The sequence below is a fragment of the Thunnus maccoyii genome, chromosome 9, assembly GCF_910596095.1.
Source record: "Thunnus maccoyii chromosome 9, fThuMac1.1, whole genome shotgun sequence".
NCBI lineage: Eukaryota > Metazoa > Chordata > Actinopteri > Scombriformes > Scombridae > Thunnus > Thunnus maccoyii.
Window position 1 is genome coordinate 9537553 of NC_056541.1, and position 22720 is coordinate 9560272.

Consider the following 22720-nt stretch of genomic DNA (forward strand, 5'->3'; position numbering starts at 1 on the left):
TACTCTGGCTACAGCTGTAAAGGTCACACTGCCGTTATCTTTAATCACAGACGGCAGTTAACTTTGTCACCTGTGTGTTTCCTCTCCTCTGTGAATAAAAAACCCCGCGGCCCGGCCGAGGGCGGTTTCCTGTGACCCTGATGCACGTTTTTTTGGGTTACTGGATAGGAGTGACGGACAAAAGATGTATCCTAGAAAGAAAATCAAGCAGAGTAGAAAGTATTTTGCAAAGACAAAATAGAAAACAAAACGAGATGAGGTGCCATGTCCAGGTATCTGACACAGTACTCACAATTAATCACACATACACACCAAACCCACCAGTACACGCTGCAACAGTTAGTCTATTAATCTATTAGTCTATCAACAGAAAACTAATAGACAACTATTGTGATAATTGTTTAAGTATATTTTCAAGCAAAAATGCCAAACATTCGCTGGTTCAAAGCTCTCAAATGTGAGAATTTGTTACTTTTCTTGGTTTTTGGGATTTTGGACTGTTGGTCGGACGTTTGGACAAAATAAGACTTTTTTTTTTACTATTTTCTGATGTTATTGACCAAACGATTAATCATAAAAATATTTTATGATTATTTTTATTTTTTATTTATTTGAATCAATAATAAAAATAATCGTTAGTTGAAACCCTACATTGGACCAATAAGCAGTAACTAAATATCCAAAATAAAATATCTAAATAATAGTTTATCCCCATAAATACAAGGTAGAGACTGACTTTTAATATTATTATGATTATTGTTATGATGATTATTATTAAGCTCACTGGTTAAGACACACGTCTCATAACAGCAAAGTCAAGTGGTTCGATTACTCCGGCGGGCTTTTGTTGCATGTCGTTCCCCTTCACTCTGTCTCGCCACTTGTTTCCTGTCGTCTCTGTCGCTACAATAAAGACATAAAATGCCCCCAAAAAGTAATTTGTATATCTGATCCAGACACAAAACGATTAATTGGAATTGAATAATGAACATATCTGCAAATATATATTATAAAATACCAATTTCTTGTTTTTGTTTTGTTCATTCTCTCAAATTAACATTCATATTATTAATGGATTTAATATCAGGCCGAGTTTTATTGAATCTGCAGGTTAATTATACGTTAATTGATTTACAAGTAATGACAGTGTGGCCTGCGTGCAAGAGAGCAACTTTAAGGAGATCATTAATGGAAAACTGAATCATGTTTATTATGAAAAAGTAACAGAGGAAGTGAAGAGAAATAAAATCCATTCACACTTTTGCTTCTCTGTGTTAGTTTGCTTGTAAACATGACAGTTAGACTTGGTCAGTGATGCATCGTAAGGGACAGTTTCTGTTATGTCGAAGTAGGGAAGAGTCCAGACATTCAGAGCTAATTTTATTAACAATTATGTAGAATCTTTCTGCTTTAAAGTCCTCCTCCACTCAAAAATATGTTTTTCTTCTTGCTCAGTACAGTTGAATGTTTGAGCTTCTCTCTGTTTGTTTTCACATTCGTCTGCTGAAAGTGGAAAGTTTCTCTGAGCTCATTGAAAGTCCAGTTTTAAGGGACAGGCCTACAAGCGGTATTTATGACATCACAAATAATTTGGAGCCAGTACTGGTCCAACACTCAACTTACACGAGTTTGAAGCCTCCATTAGACAAACACTGACAAAGGACTTTACAGAAGACGTTTCCTACTTCACTGTAAAGTAGTTAAACTTCTGAATTGAAATATATTTGCATATTTACAGATAGTGGAATTTTTAATGGGGGAGAAGGAGGAGATGTAATTTTAAGGATTTTAATAAGATAAATGAACTTTTTTTGTGGAAAAACCATATCAGACACAAATTATTACTCAAAGTAGAGTATTTTATATAAATCTTAAAACTTGTCTGGAGGGGACTGATAGAGATAAATCTGCCAAACCAGATATTAGCTGATAGTTATTTGTCTATAAATCTATATCTACTGTATAGACTATACAAGGTAAACTATAGATGGTAAACGTTATGAAAATGACTGTAGTGTCATCTGTCATTCAAGCGCTTTTAGACCGAGTAGACCTGATGAGACTGCCAAACAGACCCTCATAAAGTTCTTACACTTAATTGAATGTAGTTAATAGCAGAAGCGGCCTCACAGATAAATTACAAGTCAGGTATAATCTTCACGTGGCCTTGCAGGTGTGATGAAGGTCAACACGCTGGCCGAAACACCCTGCAGTCAGCGTGTGGAGGCTGGATGGAGCCAGAGAGTCGCGGTGCCCGGCCTGCAGGTGCAGCCTCTTGGACGTGCAGAGCGGCCCATGAATGGCCGATTCAGAAAAACGGCCCCCATCGGGCCTGTTCTCCAGGCCCGGGGCTAATCCCAACCCCTAATCGGATTATGTAAATTCCTACTCCACACAGAGACTTTTATGGAAGGCTGCGTCTTTGAAACAACACTTGAAGGGTGTAAAAAAGAACAGTGACAATTGGTTAAACTAGACTTTTTTTTTTTTTTTTTTAACCGAGCGGAGGTTGAAAGTGGGAGGCGGGGGGGGGGGGGGGGGGGGGGGGAGTGGTGAGGAGTGGTTGGAGAGAGGTGAGTCAGGACGCTGTAATTTATGTGTGGCCCCTTGGAATGGCTCAACAAGATTACCATAGTCATAACAAAACCCATATTGTTCGACTGTCAATCTGGATATGGTATTTTTACCTTTTGTGGCCCAATCAGGCTGAATTCAATAGCAGAGCAGCCAGTGATATCAAGCTCTTTTCCACAGCGGAGGGGACGGTGGGTTGTCCATGCCTAATGTCAGAGAAACAGAAAGGAACAAGTGTCCACAGCAGTAAGAGAAGGATCAGAGAGATGAACGTCTCAGTTTCACTTCAATGGGAATTTATTTGTCACCTTTAATGCTAACCTTCAAGGATTAAATGAGCAATGAATCATAAAAGCAGCACAAATAGTCACTTAAAAGGCTGTTGAGTACTGAGAGCAGACAAAAAAAAAACTGAATCCCCTCAAATGTTGCACAGAAACACATAAAAAATCATTTCAAGTGATGATTTTGGGACAATATAACCACCGAGCTACCTCTTACGATAGAGAGGAGGAGGGGTGTGTGTGTGTGTGTGTGTGTGTGTGTGTGTGTGTGTTAACAATCACTCCTCAGTTAACACCAACCTCACACAATGACACAGAGCGGAGAGGCTCCACGACAGCACACGTCACACAATAGGGTTCACCCTGCTATAAAATGTGGTGGGATGCGAGCATGCAGCAGTCTTCCCCCCTACTCTCTCTCTCTCTATCTCTCTCTCTGTACCCCATCCCTTCCTCTCTGTCTCTCTCCCTCTCTTTCTCTCTCTCTCTCTGTCTCTCCTTCCCTCTTGCTCTCAAGGATCTCTCAGCGAGCATGAGAGGACACAACTGAGTGGACGTTCACACTGGACTCCTGCAGCTGTGGACGCTGATGACCTGGCAGCACATTCGTAACTCCCTGAGCACCTGAAATTTCTGCACGTTCCTATAAACACACCGACGCAGGTGAGAATCTTCTGAAGGATGTAGTGAAGGATTTTCTTTTCTTTTTTTTTCCATCCTTGAGGGCATCTGTTTCCACTTTGATCAAGTAAATAATTTATCAGCAATGGAGTCACAGTGTACTCTTTGCTTGCAGGGTGATGCAAATAAGTGGGAGATTAAATTATTTAGAGTATTTATTTAACCAGCAGGTCTGTTGAAAATTAATTTATATTTAGAGTGAAGGCCTTGAGTGAGGCAAGAAAACAATTTTTTTTAAAACAAGAGGAAAAAATATGAGGGTAGTACAGAAAGAAGAAGCAGAAAACAAAATAAAAACTAAATGTTCTTGTTGGATTCCACTAATAATTTGTATCGATAGCTCTCATTTTTGTGCCTCTCTGACAGACATTAACTCAACTTTCTCCTTCCAGTCAGTCACCTAAAGCACCATGACCAGGAAGGTATTCACCAACACGAGGGAGCGCTGGCGCCAGCACAACGTTAACACGGCCTTCGCTGAGCTCCGCAAGCTCATCCCCACCCATCCTCCGGAGAAGAAGCTGAGCAAGAACGAGATCCTGCGTCTGGCCATGCGCTACATCAACTTCCTGGTGCAGCTGCTGGAGAGCCAGAGCGGTCAGCCGGCCAGCCACTCCCCCACCGCTCTTCTCACCTTCCTCAGAGGAAACATGGAGCAACTGCATTCCCCTCCGCACCCGTGGGCCATGACTAGCGACACCGAGGCTCTGTCACCCGGATCCAGCTGCGACAGCACGGAGGCCTGGTAGAACCGGAGACCCTGAACGTGAAAAACATCTTGAGTGGACTTTCTGACTGTTTCTCTGGGTCTAAAAACTGATCCCGTCCTTCCTCAAGACTCTTTTTTTTTTTTTTTTTTCTGTCTCTGCATGTCAGCACCTCCTGAGTCAGGTGGTTCTGACCCGTGTTTCAGTGCAGAAGATGCAATATTGTGTGATGTTTGTGGATTCCACACGTGGCAGAAATCGAGGCGAAGCCGGAATGCTGATCAGTGTTGAAATATTATTTGGAAAATTAATTTGCATTCTGCATGGATGTGTAAAACCTGGATGTACAATATTCCCTTCATGTCTTCATATTAATATTCCTTGTTGCCGGCCCGCCTGGAACTAATTTAGTTTTGCAGTAAGAGGGTGTTTTGCCAATGAGGAAAATGGAGGGATTAAAGAATTTCTCATTTCAAGCAATAGATTCAGCGAGGCATTTGAATAGATAATGGCTCAGCCAATTCTCCGCCTCAAAATAGCCAAGGGCACTTTTTTTTTTTTTTTTTAATTTTAAAAATCGACATGCTATTTTTTCCCCCCCGAGAAGACTAAATCTGACCTTTCTTTTCAATTATCAAGGTTATGTGAATTGAGAAGAATCAGTTCTGCGAAAGCTTTTCTTTTACAATGATGAGTATTGATTGATTATTCGTTTCTCCTGACTAGGATTGGGCTGAGGAAGTTTGGCAAAACTGACAATCCTCTTTCGATAATGATGTGCTTCACGACACGATATCTTCTCATTTAAATGTGCTTTCATCTGACTTTTTTTTTTTGTACAATACGCATGTCATATAGCCAAAGATTATGAATTGATTGTCTACTGTGAAGAGTGTGCTAATTATCTTCTGATACCTCTTTTGTAAGTTATTTTTGTTTGCTTGTGAATACACAGTATGTTATTTATTTGAACTATTTATTTAATAAATGATTTGTTAATAAAACACTTTCTGAATATGTTTAATGAACAACGTCATTTTATAAGCATTACACACTTAAAATGTTTGAGCCACAATTTCTGAATAGACTCTTAAACTGTGTACCAATCTCACACTACTCACTAACAGGTTTTGAAAATGTGGTGCATTCACACAGTCAGTACGCAAACTAAAACACCTGATTGTAAGTCTGCTGATGGACGCGAATGTCCAACAATCACTGCACAAAGGAAAAGGAGAAGCTAGATTTTACAGTGCATATTTTGCTGTCTATTTGTTAGTATGTTGTTTACTTTAGTATGTTGACTTTTAACCGCAAAACAGTACACAAAACAATAAGTATACTGTATACAATTAGTGCATAGTATGGATTTGGGACATGACATTATTTCACGCTGTGTAAAACACATCAGATCTGAAGTTAAGAGCAGAGCTGCTGCCTCAGTGCGGACACTCTTTGTTTGTACTCAAGAAGCCCAGAGACTTTTGTCCACAAAGTCCTGTGATGACCATGTGGACACAAAGCTGACCTCTGCACTCTGTCCACTGACCAGAGGCCTGAGAGAGGAGCGCTGAAAGTGACAGCTTAACTTGTGACCCTGAGGTCATCCTGGAGTCAAACACCGTCCAGTTGACCAAACATGCAGATGGAGAAAAAGAAATCCTGGCATGTTTAAAAATGTCACTTTGTTGCTGCACACGGTATAAAACTGAAGTCGTGACTGTGACAAGTATAAGAGCAGGAGATACTTGAACACCTAATATTTATGGGAAGAGAGGCAGCAGGAATGCCAAAATGTAAACTAGAAATGGAATAAATTTGACTAAAATAATACTTTGTGCTGTAAAAAATGTTACTGTGCAATTAAATAAAAGCATTTATGAGAAATGCCATCTAACTGTTAATAAATAACAGATGAAAATCAACTTTAGTTCCAATTAGAGCTGCAAATAATGATTGTTTTCATTTTCATTATTTTTTCAATTAATCAATTAGTTGTGTAGTTTATAAAATGCCAGAAGATATTAAAAAAAACAAACATTATATTTCCTAAAGTCCAAGGCAAATCTTCACATTACTTGTTTTTTTTTGGGTCAGCAGTCCAAAACACAAAGATATTCAGTTTATAACCATATAAAAACAAATTTTAAAAAAAACTAAAGAAGCTGCAACAAGCAAACCATACATTTTCTGTTGGTCAACTAACTGATTTATCGCTCAAGTTTCAATATCAGCCGTTTTGTTTGCACCCGACTCCACATTTGCAGTGATGTCATCGGGCCGTTTAACGCCGAGGTCAGCCATTTACATGCCTAATCGCCTATTGTGGCTGTGGAAAATGTGCCCCATTTCTCAGGCAAAAGGCTGCAACTAACTGAGCTGAAGAGTAAACACTGAGTTGGTTTCGGAGCGCTTTCACCCCGGCTATTAAACTCTGGCTAATGGTGTGTAAACGGAGCAGAGGGCAGCTGGACACACTGACTGACTGACGGGCTGTGGGAACTGACAGGTGACTCTTTGTAATCCTGCAAAAATACTAAACAAATCATATTGTAGTGGGAGGATGATAACAACTGTACAGCAGCTCCCACAGCTTGTTTTTGGGAGGTATTTACCTCTTGTGCAATTTCACAGTGAATTGAGCAATTTTATGGTGAACTGAAATAATACTGAACTAAAATTGCTGTGGTTATTAATAGCTGAACTGCCTGATAATATGAGAGGCAGTGCAGCAAAAAGGATACTTCTTTGCATGTTAAATGCGTCATTCATTATCGAGTCATCATTTGAAACCGGATAGGATGGCGTGTGACAGCTTTTGCACACATGCTGTCAGGCTATAAAATGCATTTTGCTGATACACCTTATTTACAGCATTCACCCAATCACAGCGCAAGCATTGCTCTGACCTCAACTTTCTAGCAGGATTATGAAACCCTGTATTGAAAATAATAACAAATCTGTACACGTCTCATTCCCTCAACCAAGTATATTTGCCTGATTGACTATTCTCTCCCAAGTATGTGGGTAATCGTCTATTGAGAGCACATTTCCTTATCAGTGTCTAGCACACTGTCTGAATCCGTTATCACAATGGGCCAGATCAGTGCAGGCAGCCCCTCGCTCTCCCGGCTGAGGCGCCCATGAAAAAGAATTTCTGGAGTTGGGTGCCAACCGATAGGCCCTGAGCTCTTTATCCCCTTAAAGCCAATTCACACTCTGCATGTTTAAATATCTCAGCTCAACCCCTGCCCTCCCACTCCCGTCATGCACTCGAACCCCCTCCTCCCTCGCCTTTCCTCTCGCTCTCTATCACCCTGCACGGCTGCAAGCCCAAACGTTGACTGCCGCCGCAGCCGACCTGCAGCCAGGGTGGGTGGGATGCAGGTGCAGGCTGGTTAGAGGGTGAGAGAGGAGGGGAGTCCTCCATTGTTGGGCTGGACAGCACCCTCTCTCCTCTGGAGCACCCTCTGATGGGGGAGCCCACTGACAATCACACATCCTAATCTGATTATGCAAATATCTACTTCAAAAAGCAATACGCTGTAACCCTTACCCTGTGGTGGGAAGACAGAGCAAGGAAGAAGGAAGGAAGGAGAGGAAGCACCAGGAATGTAGTGAGACAGGATTAGATGGTTGAACTCCCGAGAAAATTAAATACAAGAGCAATATACAGTTATGATTCTGCAATTCTGTATGCAAAAACCTATTACACCTATCATTTGTTTGCTCACAGCTTCTCTGCCCCACCAGGGGAGGTCTGAGGAACACAGCACACACTTACACACTATGAATGGCCACTGACTCCCTCAACAGGGCATTGAGTCCAATATTCAAATGCTTATTGTTTTTCCAGACGCTCCTGAATCCAGCGTCAAAAGGAATCTACAATGTTAATGAGGGGGACAAAGTACCCAGAGTAAGATTTAAGACGCCCTCACAGTTTGAGGTGACATTTCCCAGAAAACAACACAGCCTCAACGCCACTGGTTCCTAAAAGGCATGGTCGACAACCCCCGCCTCCCGAATATTCACATCGAGCTGACCCCTCTGGCCCCAGTTGGTTTCTGAAATCAGCTGCCTCATTCGACTGGTAGATACATCTTTAAAACAACACAACAAGAGAAAATGCTGACGGCTCTGTGAGGCAGTGCTTTGGCTTTGAGCTAAATGCTAACATCAGCAGGCTAATGTTCACCATTTTTGTTAAATGTGTTAGTGTGCAAATTAGCACTAAACATAAAGTCCAGCCTAGGCTGATGGGAATGTCTTCAGTTTTGCAGGTTGGTAATAAACCAAAGTTTTGGACAAAATAATGGATGAACATCCTCATGAATCTTTGAACCAAATTTCATGACAATAAATCCAATACGTGTCAAGACATTTCACGTATAATCACAAATGAGAACCTCCATGTGGTGGTGCTAAAGGAAAAGTCAGGGGATCAGAAGGATTCATCCTCTGGGAACTATGAATGTGTGTAAAGAATTTCATAGCAATCCATCATGGATGTATTATAGGAACTGCATACTGGACTCAAAGATAGTGCCTAATCAATCAAATAAGAATTGCTCAGCTGGCGCACAAACTTCCAGGTTTGCGTCTGCATTGTGCGGCCCACTGAATATGTGCAGTAGCCTTTCCCCCGTTGGCCCCGCCTGTGAATTCCCGCTCCCGTAGACTTGACATTAGGATGATGTCACAGATTTTAAAAATCGCTTTTCTAGGCTCAACGAAAGTTTTACAAATAAAAAACCTTAATGGGTTAAAAATTCATAATACAAGGAGTCATAGTTTACCTTATTTGCAGTTGGAGAAGTCCTGTCAACAGTCTTATAGACGTCTCTTTTAAAATGGCTGTCTATGCTGCAAAACTGTGAGTGGCTACTGGGCAAAAATTGGCAGCAAGGCTGAGCAGCAGCACCTTATCCTGTTTTCTTTATACATCTATGAAGTCCATTCAACAGTTGAGATATTTCATTCTGGACAAAAGTGGCAAACAGACCAACACTGTCATCCCTGGTATGTATGTAAGATTTTAAATGCATATATAAGAACAAAACAAACAATAAAATAAAGTAATTATTAATCATTTTTAATGTATGCATATGTTAAGAGGATAATTATTTGCCTTTTTGTCTTTAACAACTGAATGAATTGCTTTTTTTGAATTTGCACTTTGTTTTCTGCAATCGGTGACTTGATTTTAAGGTGGCATGGAGAAGTTGTTCAGTTGTTAAAAACAAAAAGCTAAATAATTACCTTTTTAACATGTTTTTCCATTTAATGATGACACAATAAACAGGAAATTACATATAACAGTGTATTGTAATGTGTACTTTATTGATTGATTTGTTTTAATGTAGACATTTTAAATCTTCCATACCCTTGAGCCATGCTGCTACAGTGGTTAAAACAACAGGATTCTTCCACTTCTGTAAACTTTTTGCAATCTGAATCCTGACAGACTATCTCAACACACAAACAATCCTAAAAGTATAATAAACTTACATTTGCACTCTCACAGTCCACAGATGTGTTTGTGTGTGTTCATTAACACTCCTCAGTGGTATGTAGGGAAATTCTTACACAGGCACTCACATGTAGTCAAAACTTCCTTAGATTGCCAGAGGTCAGCTTTATTTGGTTAATAATTATTTTTCTGGGAACACCTTTTAAAAAGGATCAGACCACAGCAGACTTTCCCCTTACACACAGCAGCTGCCATGAAGCTGGGGCAGCTTCTCTCCTTCTGTGTCCTGCTGGTACTTTTTGTGACACGGTGCACAAATGGAGGGAACATTTTGGTGTGGTACACTGAAGGCAGCCACTGGATTAACATGAAGCCAGTGCTGGAGACGCTGATCGACAGGGGACACCAGGTGACCGTCCTGGTGCCAAGCACGTCTATGTACATGAACACCAGTGAGCCTTCCCGCTTCCGCTATGAACCCTTTAACGTCTCAGTCTCAATGGAGGCCATGGAGGAGTTCCTTAAAGAGTACCATAATTTCTCCATGTATGAGATGGATTATATGAGCTACTTGCAGATTTACCTCAGATCCATGGAGCTGATGAAAGTCTACGTGCAGTATTCTTTGCAGTATCTGGATGGCGTGCTGAAATCAGACGTCATCATGAAGAAGCTGAAGGAGGGAAACTGCGACCTTCTCCTGGCCGACCCAATCTACCAAGGGAGTGACTTGGTAGCAGAGATTTTGGGGATCCCCCTGGTCTTCTCCATGCGTTTCTCCCTCGCCAATAACTGGGAGAGGCAGTGCGGTCAGCTACCTGCTCCACCTTCATTTATCCCTGGCGCTATGAGCAAACTGACCGACAAGATGGACTTTGCCGAGAGAGTGTGGAACTTTCTCTTCTACGCCTTACAAGACATACTGATGACTAAAGTTTTTTGGCAAGAAGTAGATAAATATTACACAGAGGTCAAGGGTGAGTAACTAAGCTACATGGACCGTTGATGATGATCTATATTTCTATTAACTGTTATTCTTTTATATCAAACACTTTTGGAAACAATTTGATGTTTAAAGTAAATCAAATTTGAAAATCAGCAGTCTCATCTACAGTACTGGTAATACTTTGCTTTTGCATTGTGACAGGGACGCCCACAAACGCCTGCGAGATGATGGGTAGAGCAGATATCTGGTTGATTCGAACCTACTGGGATTTTGAATTTCCTCGTCCTTTCCTCCCTAACTTCAAATTTGTTGGTGGGATCCACTGCAGACCGGCTAAACCCTTACCAGAGGTAGCACTAACTCCCCTGTTATAGGCCTTATAATTTTTTATATTTTGTTTGCACTGGGATGATACTTCTCTTCTAACAGGATATGGAAGAGTTTGTGCAGAGTTCTGGAGATGATGGTATTGTGGTCTTCACTTTGGGGTCCATGATCAAGAACATCACCTCTGAGAAGGGAAACATGATCGCCTCGGCCCTTGCTCAGCTCCCACAGAAGGTCAGAGTATGCTCTTTAAGTGCCAACTGGAATTAACTTGAATGACCCTGAAAACGCAGTTTTATGGCTATGAGCATATTCTGTTGCAGAGCTTGTGAATAGCTCAAACAAGTGAGTTTGTACATTTTAGCTAATTATCAGCAGATTGCTCGTACTTTTTTGCCAATTCTCACAGCACACAATGAGTTTTAAGATTTTCTATCTTTAGGCTGCCATGGATCTCAAGTTTATTTTGGTACAACATGAAAATCAATTTGTAGAAGACTTGAAACTTGCTCAAAACAGACAATCCATCATAGTAAACATTTGGGTGGTTTTGTGTCACACTGCCTTTATATGGCAATGCAATAGCAAGAAAGGACTGTTAGCTATACAAACTCATTTGATTTTCCAACAACATAGTTTGTAGATTCAATACTTTTTGACTGTTTACTTGACATGAATTGTTCACTGTGACGGATTACCCATCTAATGCAAGTTTCAAGCCTAAAATATATTTTCATACCACAATGGCACCAAAGACTTGCAGTTAATTGACAACAACATGCAAACAAACTTTTTGAGTTTTTCTAACTCATAAAAATAGCATTTTGTTTGGTTAAATCAAGTTACTGGAACAGGACGTAATAGAACATGTAAAAAAGAAATGATACCCATTTAGATTTGATGGGATGAGTAGAGTTGGGGTTTTCAAAAATAAGTAATGATTATTGGTTAGATTTAATATTTTTACCTAAAACCAAAAGCACTAAAGATAGACCTTTTTTTAAGTTTTAATATAAAAATAAAATTCTTACTTTTTTAGCATTTATTATTAAATTTACAGCTATACAGTCAAATTATATCATAACATTTATAGACTTTTTATCTTCATGATGAACATTTTTCTTTCTTTTCTATCCACTGAGTGTGTATTTGTTGATGTGGTTGTTGAGCTGCTGCATACAACTGCCCTCACAGGGAGGAATAGATAACATATGCAATGACTTGGTCTGAAAGTCTTGTATAATTGTTTATAGGTGCTGTGGAGATACGGTGGAGAAAAACCAGAGACTTTGGGTGCCAACACCAGACTATACAACTGGATCCCTCAGAATGACCTGCTGGGTAAGTAAAGCTTTTGCAAAAGCTACCAAACAGGCCTTTAACAGTGATCCTTCAGACTTGCTTTTAACTGAAAGAAGATATCCATCACATAGGATCTTTTAGATTACTTTGTCTGACAGTACAAAATCCCCAAGAGACTCACTAGCAGGGAAATTTTGATCACTATGAATTCATTAAATGCATTTTTTTGAACCGTTATTTATCCAGGGAAAGTTAATTAAGCAAGCAGACTGACTTCAGCAGAAGTTTCTGAGTGAGTGGCTAGTGTTTACTATTGTTTTCTGTCCAGTTTTTCCCAACACAGTCTGGGATCTGATCTGGCAAGCTTTCAGTCACAAGCCTCTGCCAACACTTATTTTTAGGCGTGATATCGTACACAACTGATAAGGTGCACTATGACAGCCTCTCTTGATTCACAAAAGTCATGTATATTTCAAGATAAGATTCAAGATTTAGTTTATTGCCGTTTTCTTGTGTATTTGCATACACAAAAAAAACGAAATGCTATTCCTCCAAGCCCACAGCAGTGCAAAAACAATAGAAAGGATAAAGAAAGTACATGTCTCAGTTGGATGAAGACAGCTCTTGCATGTCAACAAGTGACCAGCACTGATGGGGGCGTGAAATAATCCTTTTTGCTGTCCAGAGAACATGAGGCAGCATGACTGTTGGAACTGCTGGTTTGTATGGGTTAACAGTTAGCCTAGCTTGCACTCCTCCATGCCTGCCCAGCTTCTGTGTCCTGTCGCACTGCTTGTGATGTTTCCTCTCTGGCGCAGCTCCAGGCAAGGCTGTGGTCTCCTTTGGGCCCATTGGGCATAGCGTACCATGCCACTCAGCTGATTTAGCTCCCAGCCAGTATTTCTCGTAGCAAAAGTCTTTGTTACAATTGTCCAAAATAACCTGACAATCATAGATATATTTCTCTTGCACTCCACACGATGACACAGATGTAGACGCAGACATGGACAAAGACACTGCATAATTGGAACTAGAAGAGGCTGCCAAAAAGTCAGTTGTGCCACCATCACACCAGTTCATGGAGAAAGAGAGAAAATACCACCAACGAGGGCCCCTTAGTTTCTCTTCTTATCATCACAAAATAACTCCTGTTAGCTTCCTCAGTGCAGTTTCTCCTTTGGAAGGTTGGTAACAGTGGCAGGTAGCAGTTGACAGCTAGCTAGTTGTGCTGATTTAAAAAAATATATCCAAAGATGATATTTCCTCTCCTGTTCTTGCTGATTAATGCTGTTACCTTTCTCTAGGAGTCTTTTCTGAAGATTATTTGAAGATTATTTTGCAAAATGTCCCACTTTTTAGGTCAAAGTTTGAGATGTATTCAGGAGCACATCTCTGATGCAGCCAACCAGAGTGAAATATTGTTTCATGTTTTTTGATCAGGTCACCCAAAGACCAGAGCGTTCATCACTCATGGTGGCACAAATGGGATTTATGAGGCCATCTACCACAGTGTTCCTATGGTGGGAATCCCCTTGTTCGCTGACCAGCCAGACAACCTGGTGCATATGAAGGCTAAAGGCGCTGCAGTTACTGTGGACCTGAACTTTATGAAGAGTGAAGATCTTAGAAATGCAATCAACACTGTCATCAATGAGAAATCGTAAGTTGTCTTACCAACAAATAAAATGATAGGTTCACAATCTTTCAACTCTGTCTTAAAACAACAGTAAGGTGCCCATATGAACATTAAAAGAGTTTTTGCTCACTATAATCATTCCTCCTGTTCATAATGACCATTAGAAGATCGCTTCATAATGCACTTTCAATGGAAGCGATGGGGGACAAAATCCACAGTCCTTGTTTCAAACAAAAATGTATTTAAAAGTTTATCTGAAGCGTATATAAGTGGCTTCAAATGTCTGAGTTAGTCAAATGAAGTTGATATCGTCTTATCATCTCGGCGGACAGTGTTTTTCTGTTCAGATGCAGTGGATAATAACAACAAAAGGGACTTAAGTACTAAAAAGACATTTACTTTGAAAGATATTGACTTGATTTGACTAATATGGGCGGCAGATGCCTCATATCAGCTTCAACCTTTGAAAGCACACTATGAAGGTATCTTCAATAGCCAATATGAACAGGAGGAATGATTACAGCAAGAAAAAACATGTTAAAAATTGTGAACCTATCCTTTAAGTCTGTTTAGGCATTGAGAGATGATCCTCTTTGCAATTTTGCCTTTTTAGAGAGTTCACATTAGTAATAAAGAGGTAAGAATTATGACATGCTATAAAGGAGCCAGAGGCTAATACAGTATATCAGACTTTGATTACCACCGGAGTTTCAAGGTCCCAAAGAGTTTAGAAAACCACTTGATGAACTTTTCTCCTCACATAGCAGCTTTCCTCTTAGAGATTTAAATATATAAGCCTAACAAATTCAACCTTTTTTCCTTTCTATCCCCATTCTTGGTAAATAAATAAATATTCATAGGTACAAGGAAAATGCCATGCGGCTGTCCAGCATCCACCATGACAGGCCGATGAGTCCTCTGGACGAGGCGGTATTCTGGGTCGAGTTCACCATGAGAAACAAAGGTGCCAAGCACTTGAGAGTCCAGGCACACGAGCTCACCTGGTACCAGTACCACAGCCTGGATGTCCTGGCATTCCTCCTCGCCATCGTTCTGCTACTCATATTCCTCTTCATCAAGACCTGCAAGTTTTGCTTCCGGAGATGCTGTGGCAGAAAGGGAAAGACAAAGAGAAAGGCTGAGTAACGGACTGATTTCATACCTTATCAATGTCAATAAAAAAACTGTTGGTCCAAAGCACATCATGTAACCTGATGTCCTAGATTTGAATATGACCTGGGACATCTTTGTCTCACTATTTGTCACCACAAAAAATGACAAAACAAGATATTCTTTTAAAAGAATCTACAGTATATTCTCTTGAAACTCCAGTTTCATTTGCACTTGTTATCTGTTTGCTAGAAGAGCAAAGATTTTGTTGTACTCTTTTTGTTTTACTTGTTTTGTCACCATTAACTCAAGGTCTGTCAGCTTCTACTTAAGCTTGAAAGTAAAGCAAACACAGTTAAACTCTACACAGACAAATACCATGTATTTGCTTTCCTTATATAAGTGAACATTTCTCTTGTTTCCTCCTTGATGTATTGTCAGTAATTAGTGCAATCACATGCAGGTGCTCACTCACTATTTGCATAATTGCACCTGATGTCTACATGTCATTAAAAGCTGGACGTTCATTGGTTGATGTAAACTTATCAAGGGGATCCCTTGTATGTATGTAAGATTTTAAATGGCTAATTAAGAATAAAACAAACCATAAAATAAAGTAATTATTAATTAATCATTTTTCATGTATGCATATATTAAAAGGATAATTATTTGGCTTTTTGTCTTTAACAGCTGAATGAATTGCTTTTTATTTGTGACATAAATTTTCCAAAGTGTGCTATGATGCTCTCTGCTGGACATGCAATATACATATATTTGTCACTTTGCTTTCTGTGTTTGGTGATTTGATTTTAATGTAGCATGGAAAAGTCATTCAGATGTTCAAAACAAAAAGCTCAATTATTACCCTTTTAACATGTTCCTCTTTTAATGATGACACAGTACACAGGAAATTACATATAACAGTGTATTGTAATGTGTACTTTATTGATCGATTTGTTTTAAGTTAGGCATTTTAAATCTTCCATACCCTTGAGCCATGCTGCTACAGTGGTTAATAACAACTGAAGGATTCTTCCACTTTTGTAAACTTTTTTGCAATCTGAATCCTGACAGACTATCTCAACACACAAACAATCCTGGAAGTATAATAAACTTACATTTGCACTCTCACAGTCCACAGATGTGTGTGTGTGTGTGTGTTCACTGACACTCCTCAGTGGTGTGTAGGGAAATTCTTACACAGGCACTCACATGTAGTCAAAACTTCCTTAGATTACGCAAGTGTGTACAAGCCCATTATCCGTTTGAGTAATTTTACTCCGTCTCTCCCCAGCCACCGTCTGCAATCCTGTGTTTTGAAATCTGTTTTAACATCAAGGGATTTTCTGTTTGTGGATTTCTAGTACAGGTTGGACATTATTCCTTTTTTATCCTGCATGTTAACTTTACAGCCATTACCTTTTACATCTAATCACCTGCTTGGGGTAAGTCTGTTATCTAATATATCATAAAGCACAAAGAGGAGTGACATGCCAGAGTTCAGCTTTGTTTAGTTAATAATTGTTTTTCTGGGAACGCCTTTTGAAAAGGATCAGACCACACCAGACTTTCCCCTTACACACAGCAGCTGCCATGAAGCTGGGGCAGCGTCTCTCCTTCTGTGTCCTGCTGGTACTTTTTGTGACACGGTGCACAAATGGAGGGAACATTTTGGTGTGGTACACTGAAGGCAGCCACTGGATTAACATGAAGCCAGTGCTGGAGACGCTGATCGACAGGGGACACCAGGTGACCGTTCTGGTCCCAAGCACGTCTATATACATGAACACCAGTGAGCCTTCCCGCTTCCGCTATGAACCCTTTAACGTCTCAGTCTCAATGGAGGCCATGGAGGAGTTCCTTAAAGAGTACCTTAATTTCTCCATGTATGAGATGGATTATATGAGCTACTTGCAGATTTACCTCAGATTCATGGAGCTGATGAAAGTCGACGTGCAGTATTCTTTGCAGTATCTGGATGGCGTGCTGAAATCAGACGTCATCATGAAGAAGCTGAAGGAGGGAAACTACGACCTTCTCCTGGCCGACCCAATCTACCAAGGGAGTGACTTGGTAGCAGAGATTTTGGGGATCCCCCTGGTCTTCTCCCTGCGTTTCTCCCTCGCCAATAACTGGGAGAGGCAGTGCGGTCAGCTACCTGCTCCACCTTCATTTGTCCCTGGCGCTATGAGCAAACTGACCGACAAGATGGACTTCGCTGAGAGAGTGTGGAACTTTCTCTTCTACGCCTTACAAGACATACTGATGACTAAAGTTATTTGGCAAGAAGTAGATAAATATTACACAGAGGTCAAGGGTGAGTAACTAAGCTACATGGACCGTTGATGATGATCTATATTTCTATTAACTGCTATTCTTTTATATCAAACACTTTTGGAAACAATTTGATGTTTAAAGTAAATCAAATTTGAAAATCAGCAGTCTCATCTACAGTATTGGTAATACTTTGCTTTTGCATTGTGACAGGGACGCCCACAAACGCCTGTGAGATGATGGGTAGAGCAGATATCTGGTTGATTCGAACCTACTGGGATTTTGAATTTCCTCGTCCTTTCCTCCCTAACTTTAAATTTGTTGGTGGGATCCACTGCAGACCAGCTAAACCCTTACCAGAGGTAGCACTAACTCCCCTGTTATAGGCCTTATAATTTTTTATATTTTGTTTGCACTGGGATGATACTTCTCTTCTTACAGGATATGGAAGAGTTTGTGCAGAGTTCTGGAGATGATGGTATTGTGGTCTTCACTTTGGGGTCCATGATCAAGAACATCACCTCTGAGAAGGGAAACATGATCGCCTCGGCCCTTGCTCAGCTCCCACAAAAGGTCAGAGGAAGATCTTTAAGTGCCAACTGGAATTAACTTGAATGACCCCGAAAACACAGTTTTATGGCTATGAGCATATTCTGTTGCAGAGATTGTGAATAGCTCAAACAAGTGATTTGGTACATTTTAGCTAATTATCAGCAGATTGCTCGTACTTTTTTGCCAATTCTCACAGCACACAATGAGTTTTAAGATTTTCTATCTTTAGGCTGCCATGGATCTCAAGTTTATTTTGGTACAACATGAAAATCAACTTAAAAAGATTTAAAACTTGCTCAAAACAGGCAATCCATCATAGTAAACATTTGGGGGGTTTTGTGTCACACTGCCTTTATATGGCAATGCAATAGCAAGAAAGGACTGTTAGCTATACAAACTCATTTGATTTTCCAACAACATAGTTTGTAGATTCAATACTTTTTGACTGTTTACTTGAAACGAATTGTTCACTGTGACGGATTACCCATCTAATGCAAGTTTCAAGCCTAAAATATATTTTCATACCACAATGGCACCAAAGACTTGCAGTTAATTGACAACAACATGCAAACAAACTTTTTGAATTTTTTTAACTCATAAAAATAGCATTTCATTTGGTTAAATCAAGTTACTGGAACAGGACGTAATAGAACATGTAAAAAAGAAATGACACCCATTTAGATTTGATGGGATGGGTAGAGTTGGGGTTTTCAAAAATAAGTAATGATTATTGGTTAGATTTAATATTTTTACCTAAAACCAAAAGCACTAAAGATAGATCTTTTTTCAATGTAAAAGTACTTAAGTTTTAATATAAAAATAAAATTCTTACTTTTTTAGCATTTATTATTAAATTTACAGCTATACAGTCATATTATATCATAACATTTATAGACTTTTTATCTTCATGATGAACATTTTTCTTTCTTTTCTATCCACTGAGTGTGTATTTGTTGATGTGGTTGTTGAGCTGCTGCATACAACTGCCCTCACAGGGAGGAATAGATAACATATGCAATGACTTGGTCTGAAAGTCTTGTATAATTGTTTATAGGTGCTGTGGAGATATGGTGGAGAAAAACCAGAGACTTTGGGTGCCAACACCAGAGTATATGACTGGATCCCTCAGAATGACCTGCTGGGTAAGTAAAGCTTTTGCAAAAGCTACCAAACAGGCCTTTAACAGTGATCCCTCAGACTTGCTTTTAACTGAAAGAGGGTATCCATCACACAGGATCTTTTAGATTACTTTGTCTGACAGTACAAAATCCCCAAGAGACTCACTAGCAGGGGAATTTTGATCACTATGAATTCATTAAATGTATTTTTTTGAACCGTTATTTATCAAGGGAAAGTTAACTAAGCAAGCAGACTGACTTCAGCAGAAGTTTCTGAGTGAGTGGCTAGTGTTTACTATTGTTTTCTGTCCAGTTTTTCCCAACACAGTCTGGGATCTGATCTGGCAAGCTTTCAGTCACAGGCCTCTGCCAACACTTATTTTTAGGCGCGATATCGTACACAACTGATAAGGTGCACTATGACAGCCTCTCTTGATTCACAAAAGTCATGTATATTTCAAGATAAGATTCAAGATTTAGTTTATTGCCATTTTCTTGTGTATTTGCATACACAAAAAAAACGAAATGCTATTCCTCCAAGCCCACAGCAGTGCAACAACAATAGAAAGGATAAAGAATGTACATGTCTCAGTTGGATGAAGACAGCTCTTGCATGTCAACGAGTGACCAGCACTGATGGGGGCGTGAAATAATCCTTTTTGCTGTCCAGAGAACATGAGGCAGCATGACTGCTGGAACTGCTGGTTTGTATGGGTTAATAGTTAGCCTAGCTTGCACTCCTCCATGCCTGCCCAGCTTCCGTGTCCTGTCGCACTGCTTTTGATGTTTCCTCTCTGGTGCAGCTCCAGGCAAGGCTGTGGTCTCCTTTGGGCCCATTGGGCATAGCGTACCATGCCACTCAGCTGATTTAGCTCCCAGCCAGTATTTCTCGTAGCAAAAGTCTTTGTTACAATTGTCCAAAATAAACTGACAATCATAGATATATTTCTCTTGCACTCCACACGATGATACAGATGTAGATGCAGACATGGACAAAGACACTGCATAATTGGAACAAGAAGAGGCTGCCGCAAACATCAGTCACGCCGCCATCATACCAGTTCATGGAGAAAGAGAGAGAATACCACCAACGAGGGCCCCTTAGTTTCTCTTCTTATCATCACAAAATAACTCCTGTTAGCTTCCTCAGTGCAGTTTCTCCTTTGGAAGGTTGGTAACAGTGGCAGGTAGCAGTTGACAGCTAGCTAGTTGTGTTGATTTAAAAAAATATATCCAAAGATGATATTTCCTCTCCTGTTCTTGCTGATTAATGCTGTTACCTCTTCTCTAGGAGTCTTTTCTGAAGATTATTTGAAGGTTATTTTGAAAAATGTCCCACTTTTTAGGTCCAAGTTCGAGATGTATTCAGGAGCACATCTCTGGTGCAGCCAACCAGAGTGAAATATTGTTTCATGTTTTTTGATCAGGTCACCCAAAGACCAGAGCGTTCATCACTCATGGTGGCACAAATGGGATTTATGAGGCCATCTACCATGGTGTTCCTATGGTGGGAATCCCCTTGTTCGCTGACCAGCCAGACAACCTGGTGCATATGAAGGCTAAAGGCGCTGCAATTACTATGGACCTGAACTTTATGAAGAGTGAAGATCTTAGAGATGCAATCAACACTGTCATCAACGATAAATCGTAAGTTGTCTTACCAGCAAATAAAAGGACAGGTTCACAATTTTTCAAGTCTGTCTTAAAACAACAGTCAGGAGCCCATATGAACATTAAAAGAGTTTTTGCTCGCTATAATCATTCCTCCTGTTCATAATGACCATTAGATCGCTTCATAATGCGCTTTCAATGGAAGCGATGGGTGACAAAATCCACAGTCCTTGTTTCAAACAAAAATGTATTTAAAAGTTTATCTGAAGTGTATATAAGTGGCTTAAAATGTCTGAGTTAGTCAAAAAAAGTTGATATCTTCTCATCATCTCAACAGACAGTGTTTTTCTGTTCAGATGCAGTGGATAATAACAACAAAAGGGACTTAAGTACTAAAAAGACATTAACTTTGGAAGATATTGACTTGATTTGACTAATATGGGCGGCAGATGCCTCATATCAGCTTCAACCTTTGAAAGCACACTATGAAGGTATCCTCAATAGCCAATATGAACAGGAGGAATGATTACAGCAAGAAAAAACATGTTAAAAATTGTGAACCTACCATTTAAATCTGTTTAGGCATTGAGAGATTATCTTCTGTGTAATTTTGCCTTTTTAGAGAGTTCACATTAGTAATAAAGAGGTAAGAATTATGACATGCTATAAAGGAGCCAGAGGCTAATACAGTATATCAGACTTTGATTACCACCGGAGTTTCAAGGTCACAAAGAAATAAGAAAACCACTTGAGGAACTTTTCTCCTCACATAGCAGCTTTCCTCTTAGAGATTTAAATATATGAGCCTAACAAAGTCAACCTTTTTTCCTTTTTATCCCCATTCTTGGTAAATAAATAAATATTCATAGGTACAAGGAAAATGCCATGCGGCTGTCCAGCATCCACCATGACAGGCCGATGAGTCCTCTGGACGAGGCGGTATTCTGGGTCGAGTTCACCATGAGAAACAAAGGTGCCAAGCACTTGAGAGTCCAGGCACACGAGCTCACCTGGTACCAGTACCACAGCCTGGATGTCCTGGCATTCCTCCTCGCCATTGTTCTGCTCCTCATATTCCTCTTCATCAAGACCTGCAAGTTTTGCTTCCGGAGATGCTGTGGCAGAAAGGGAAAGACAAAGAGAAAGGCTGAGTAACGGACTGATTTCATATCTTATCAATGTCAATAAAAAAACTGTTGGTCCAAAGCACATCATGTAACCTGATGTCCTAGATTTGAATATGACCTGGGACATCTTTGTCTCACTATTTGTCACCACAAAAAATGACAAAACTGTAGATTACTGTAGATTCTTTTAAATCTTTTAAAAGAATCTACAGTATATTCTCTTAAAACTCCAGTTTCATTTGCACTTGTTATATGTATGCTAGAAGAGCAAAGATTTTGTTGTACTCTTTTTGTTTTACTTGTCACCGTTAACTCAGGGTCAGTCAGCTTCTACTTCAGCTTGAAGTTAAAGCAAACACAGTTAAACTCTACACAGACAAATACCATGTATTTGCTTTCCTTATATAAGTGAACATTTCTCTTGTTTCCTCCTTGATGTATTGTCAGTAATTAGTGCAATCGCATGCAGGTGCTCACTCACTATTTGCATAATTGCACCTGATGTCTACATATCATTAAAAGCTGGACGTTTATTGGTTGATGTAAACTTATCAAGGGGATCCCTTGTATGTATGTAAGATTTTAAATGCCTAATTAAGAATAAAACAAACCATAAAATAAAGTAATTATTAATTAATCATTTTTCATGTATGCATATATTAAAAGGATAATTATTTGGCTTTTTGTCTTTAACAGCTGAATGAATTGCTTTTTATTTGTGACATAAATTTTCCAAAGTGTGCTATGGTGCTCTCTGCTGGACAACACTGAAATGCAATATACCTTGTCACTTTGTTTTCTGCGTTCAGTGATTTGATTTTAATGTGGCATAGAAAAGTCATTCAGCTGTTCAAAACAAGAAGTTAAATAATTGCCCTTTTAACATGTTGTTCATTTAATGATGACACAGTAAACATGAAATTATATATATATATATATATATACATACACACATATACATATATACATACATACACACGCATAAATAACAGTGTGTT

General features: G+C 39.6%; 2 protein-coding genes across 3 annotated transcripts; both read left to right on the plus strand.

Annotated features, from left to right (window-relative positions):
* Positions 1-3106: 3106 nt before the first annotated feature.
* On the plus strand, positions 3107-6100 carry tal2 (T-cell acute lymphocytic leukemia 2). The gene is made up of 2 exons (XM_042420647.1): positions 3107-3521; positions 3932-6100. Exon 2 carries the CDS (start codon positions 3950-3952, stop codon positions 4286-4288), a length of 339 nt encoding a protein of 112 aa, XP_042276581.1. The 5' UTR covers positions 3107-3521; positions 3932-3949; the 3' UTR covers positions 4289-6100.
* Positions 6101-9381: 3281 nt separating this feature from the next.
* Positions 9382-21860, plus strand: LOC121903528 (UDP-glucuronosyltransferase 2A2-like). 2 transcript variants are annotated; one of them, XM_042420648.1, is made up of 7 exons: positions 9382-10696; positions 16731-17357; positions 17528-17676; positions 17756-17887; positions 18921-19008; positions 20412-20631; positions 21465-21860. In XM_042420648.1, exons 1-7 carry the CDS (start codon positions 9973-9975, stop codon positions 21748-21750), a joined length of 2226 nt encoding a protein of 741 aa, XP_042276582.1. In that variant the 5' UTR covers positions 9382-9972; the 3' UTR covers positions 21751-21860. The 2 variants fall into 2 exon arrangements, with proteins under 2 accessions (XP_042276582.1, XP_042276583.1); XM_042420649.1 differs by lacking the exons at positions 16731-17357; positions 17528-17676; positions 17756-17887; ... (1 more) ...; positions 20412-20631; positions 21465-21860 and adding exons at positions 10867-11015; positions 11095-11226; positions 12246-12333; positions 13735-13954; positions 14791-15327.
* The last annotated feature ends 860 nt before the right edge of the window (positions 21861-22720 follow it).

Excerpts from the sequence above, each read along its gene's own strand:
- tal2 (XM_042420647.1), top strand. The coding sequence starts at position 3,950 with ATGACCAGGAAGGTATTCACCAACACGAGGGAGCGCTGGCGCCAGCAC.
- LOC121903528 (XM_042420648.1), top strand. The coding sequence starts at position 9,973 with ATGAAGCTGGGGCAGCTTCTCTCCTTCTGTGTCCTGCTGGTACTTTTT. Across the intron at positions 10,697-16,730 it reads ATATTACACAGAGGTCAAGG|GCAGCCACTGGATTAACATG; the intron begins GTGAGTAACTAA and ends GGTACACTGAAG. Across the intron at positions 17,677-17,755 it reads CAGCTAAACCCTTACCAGAG|GATATGGAAGAGTTTGTGCA; the intron begins GTAGCACTAACT and ends CTCTTCTTACAG.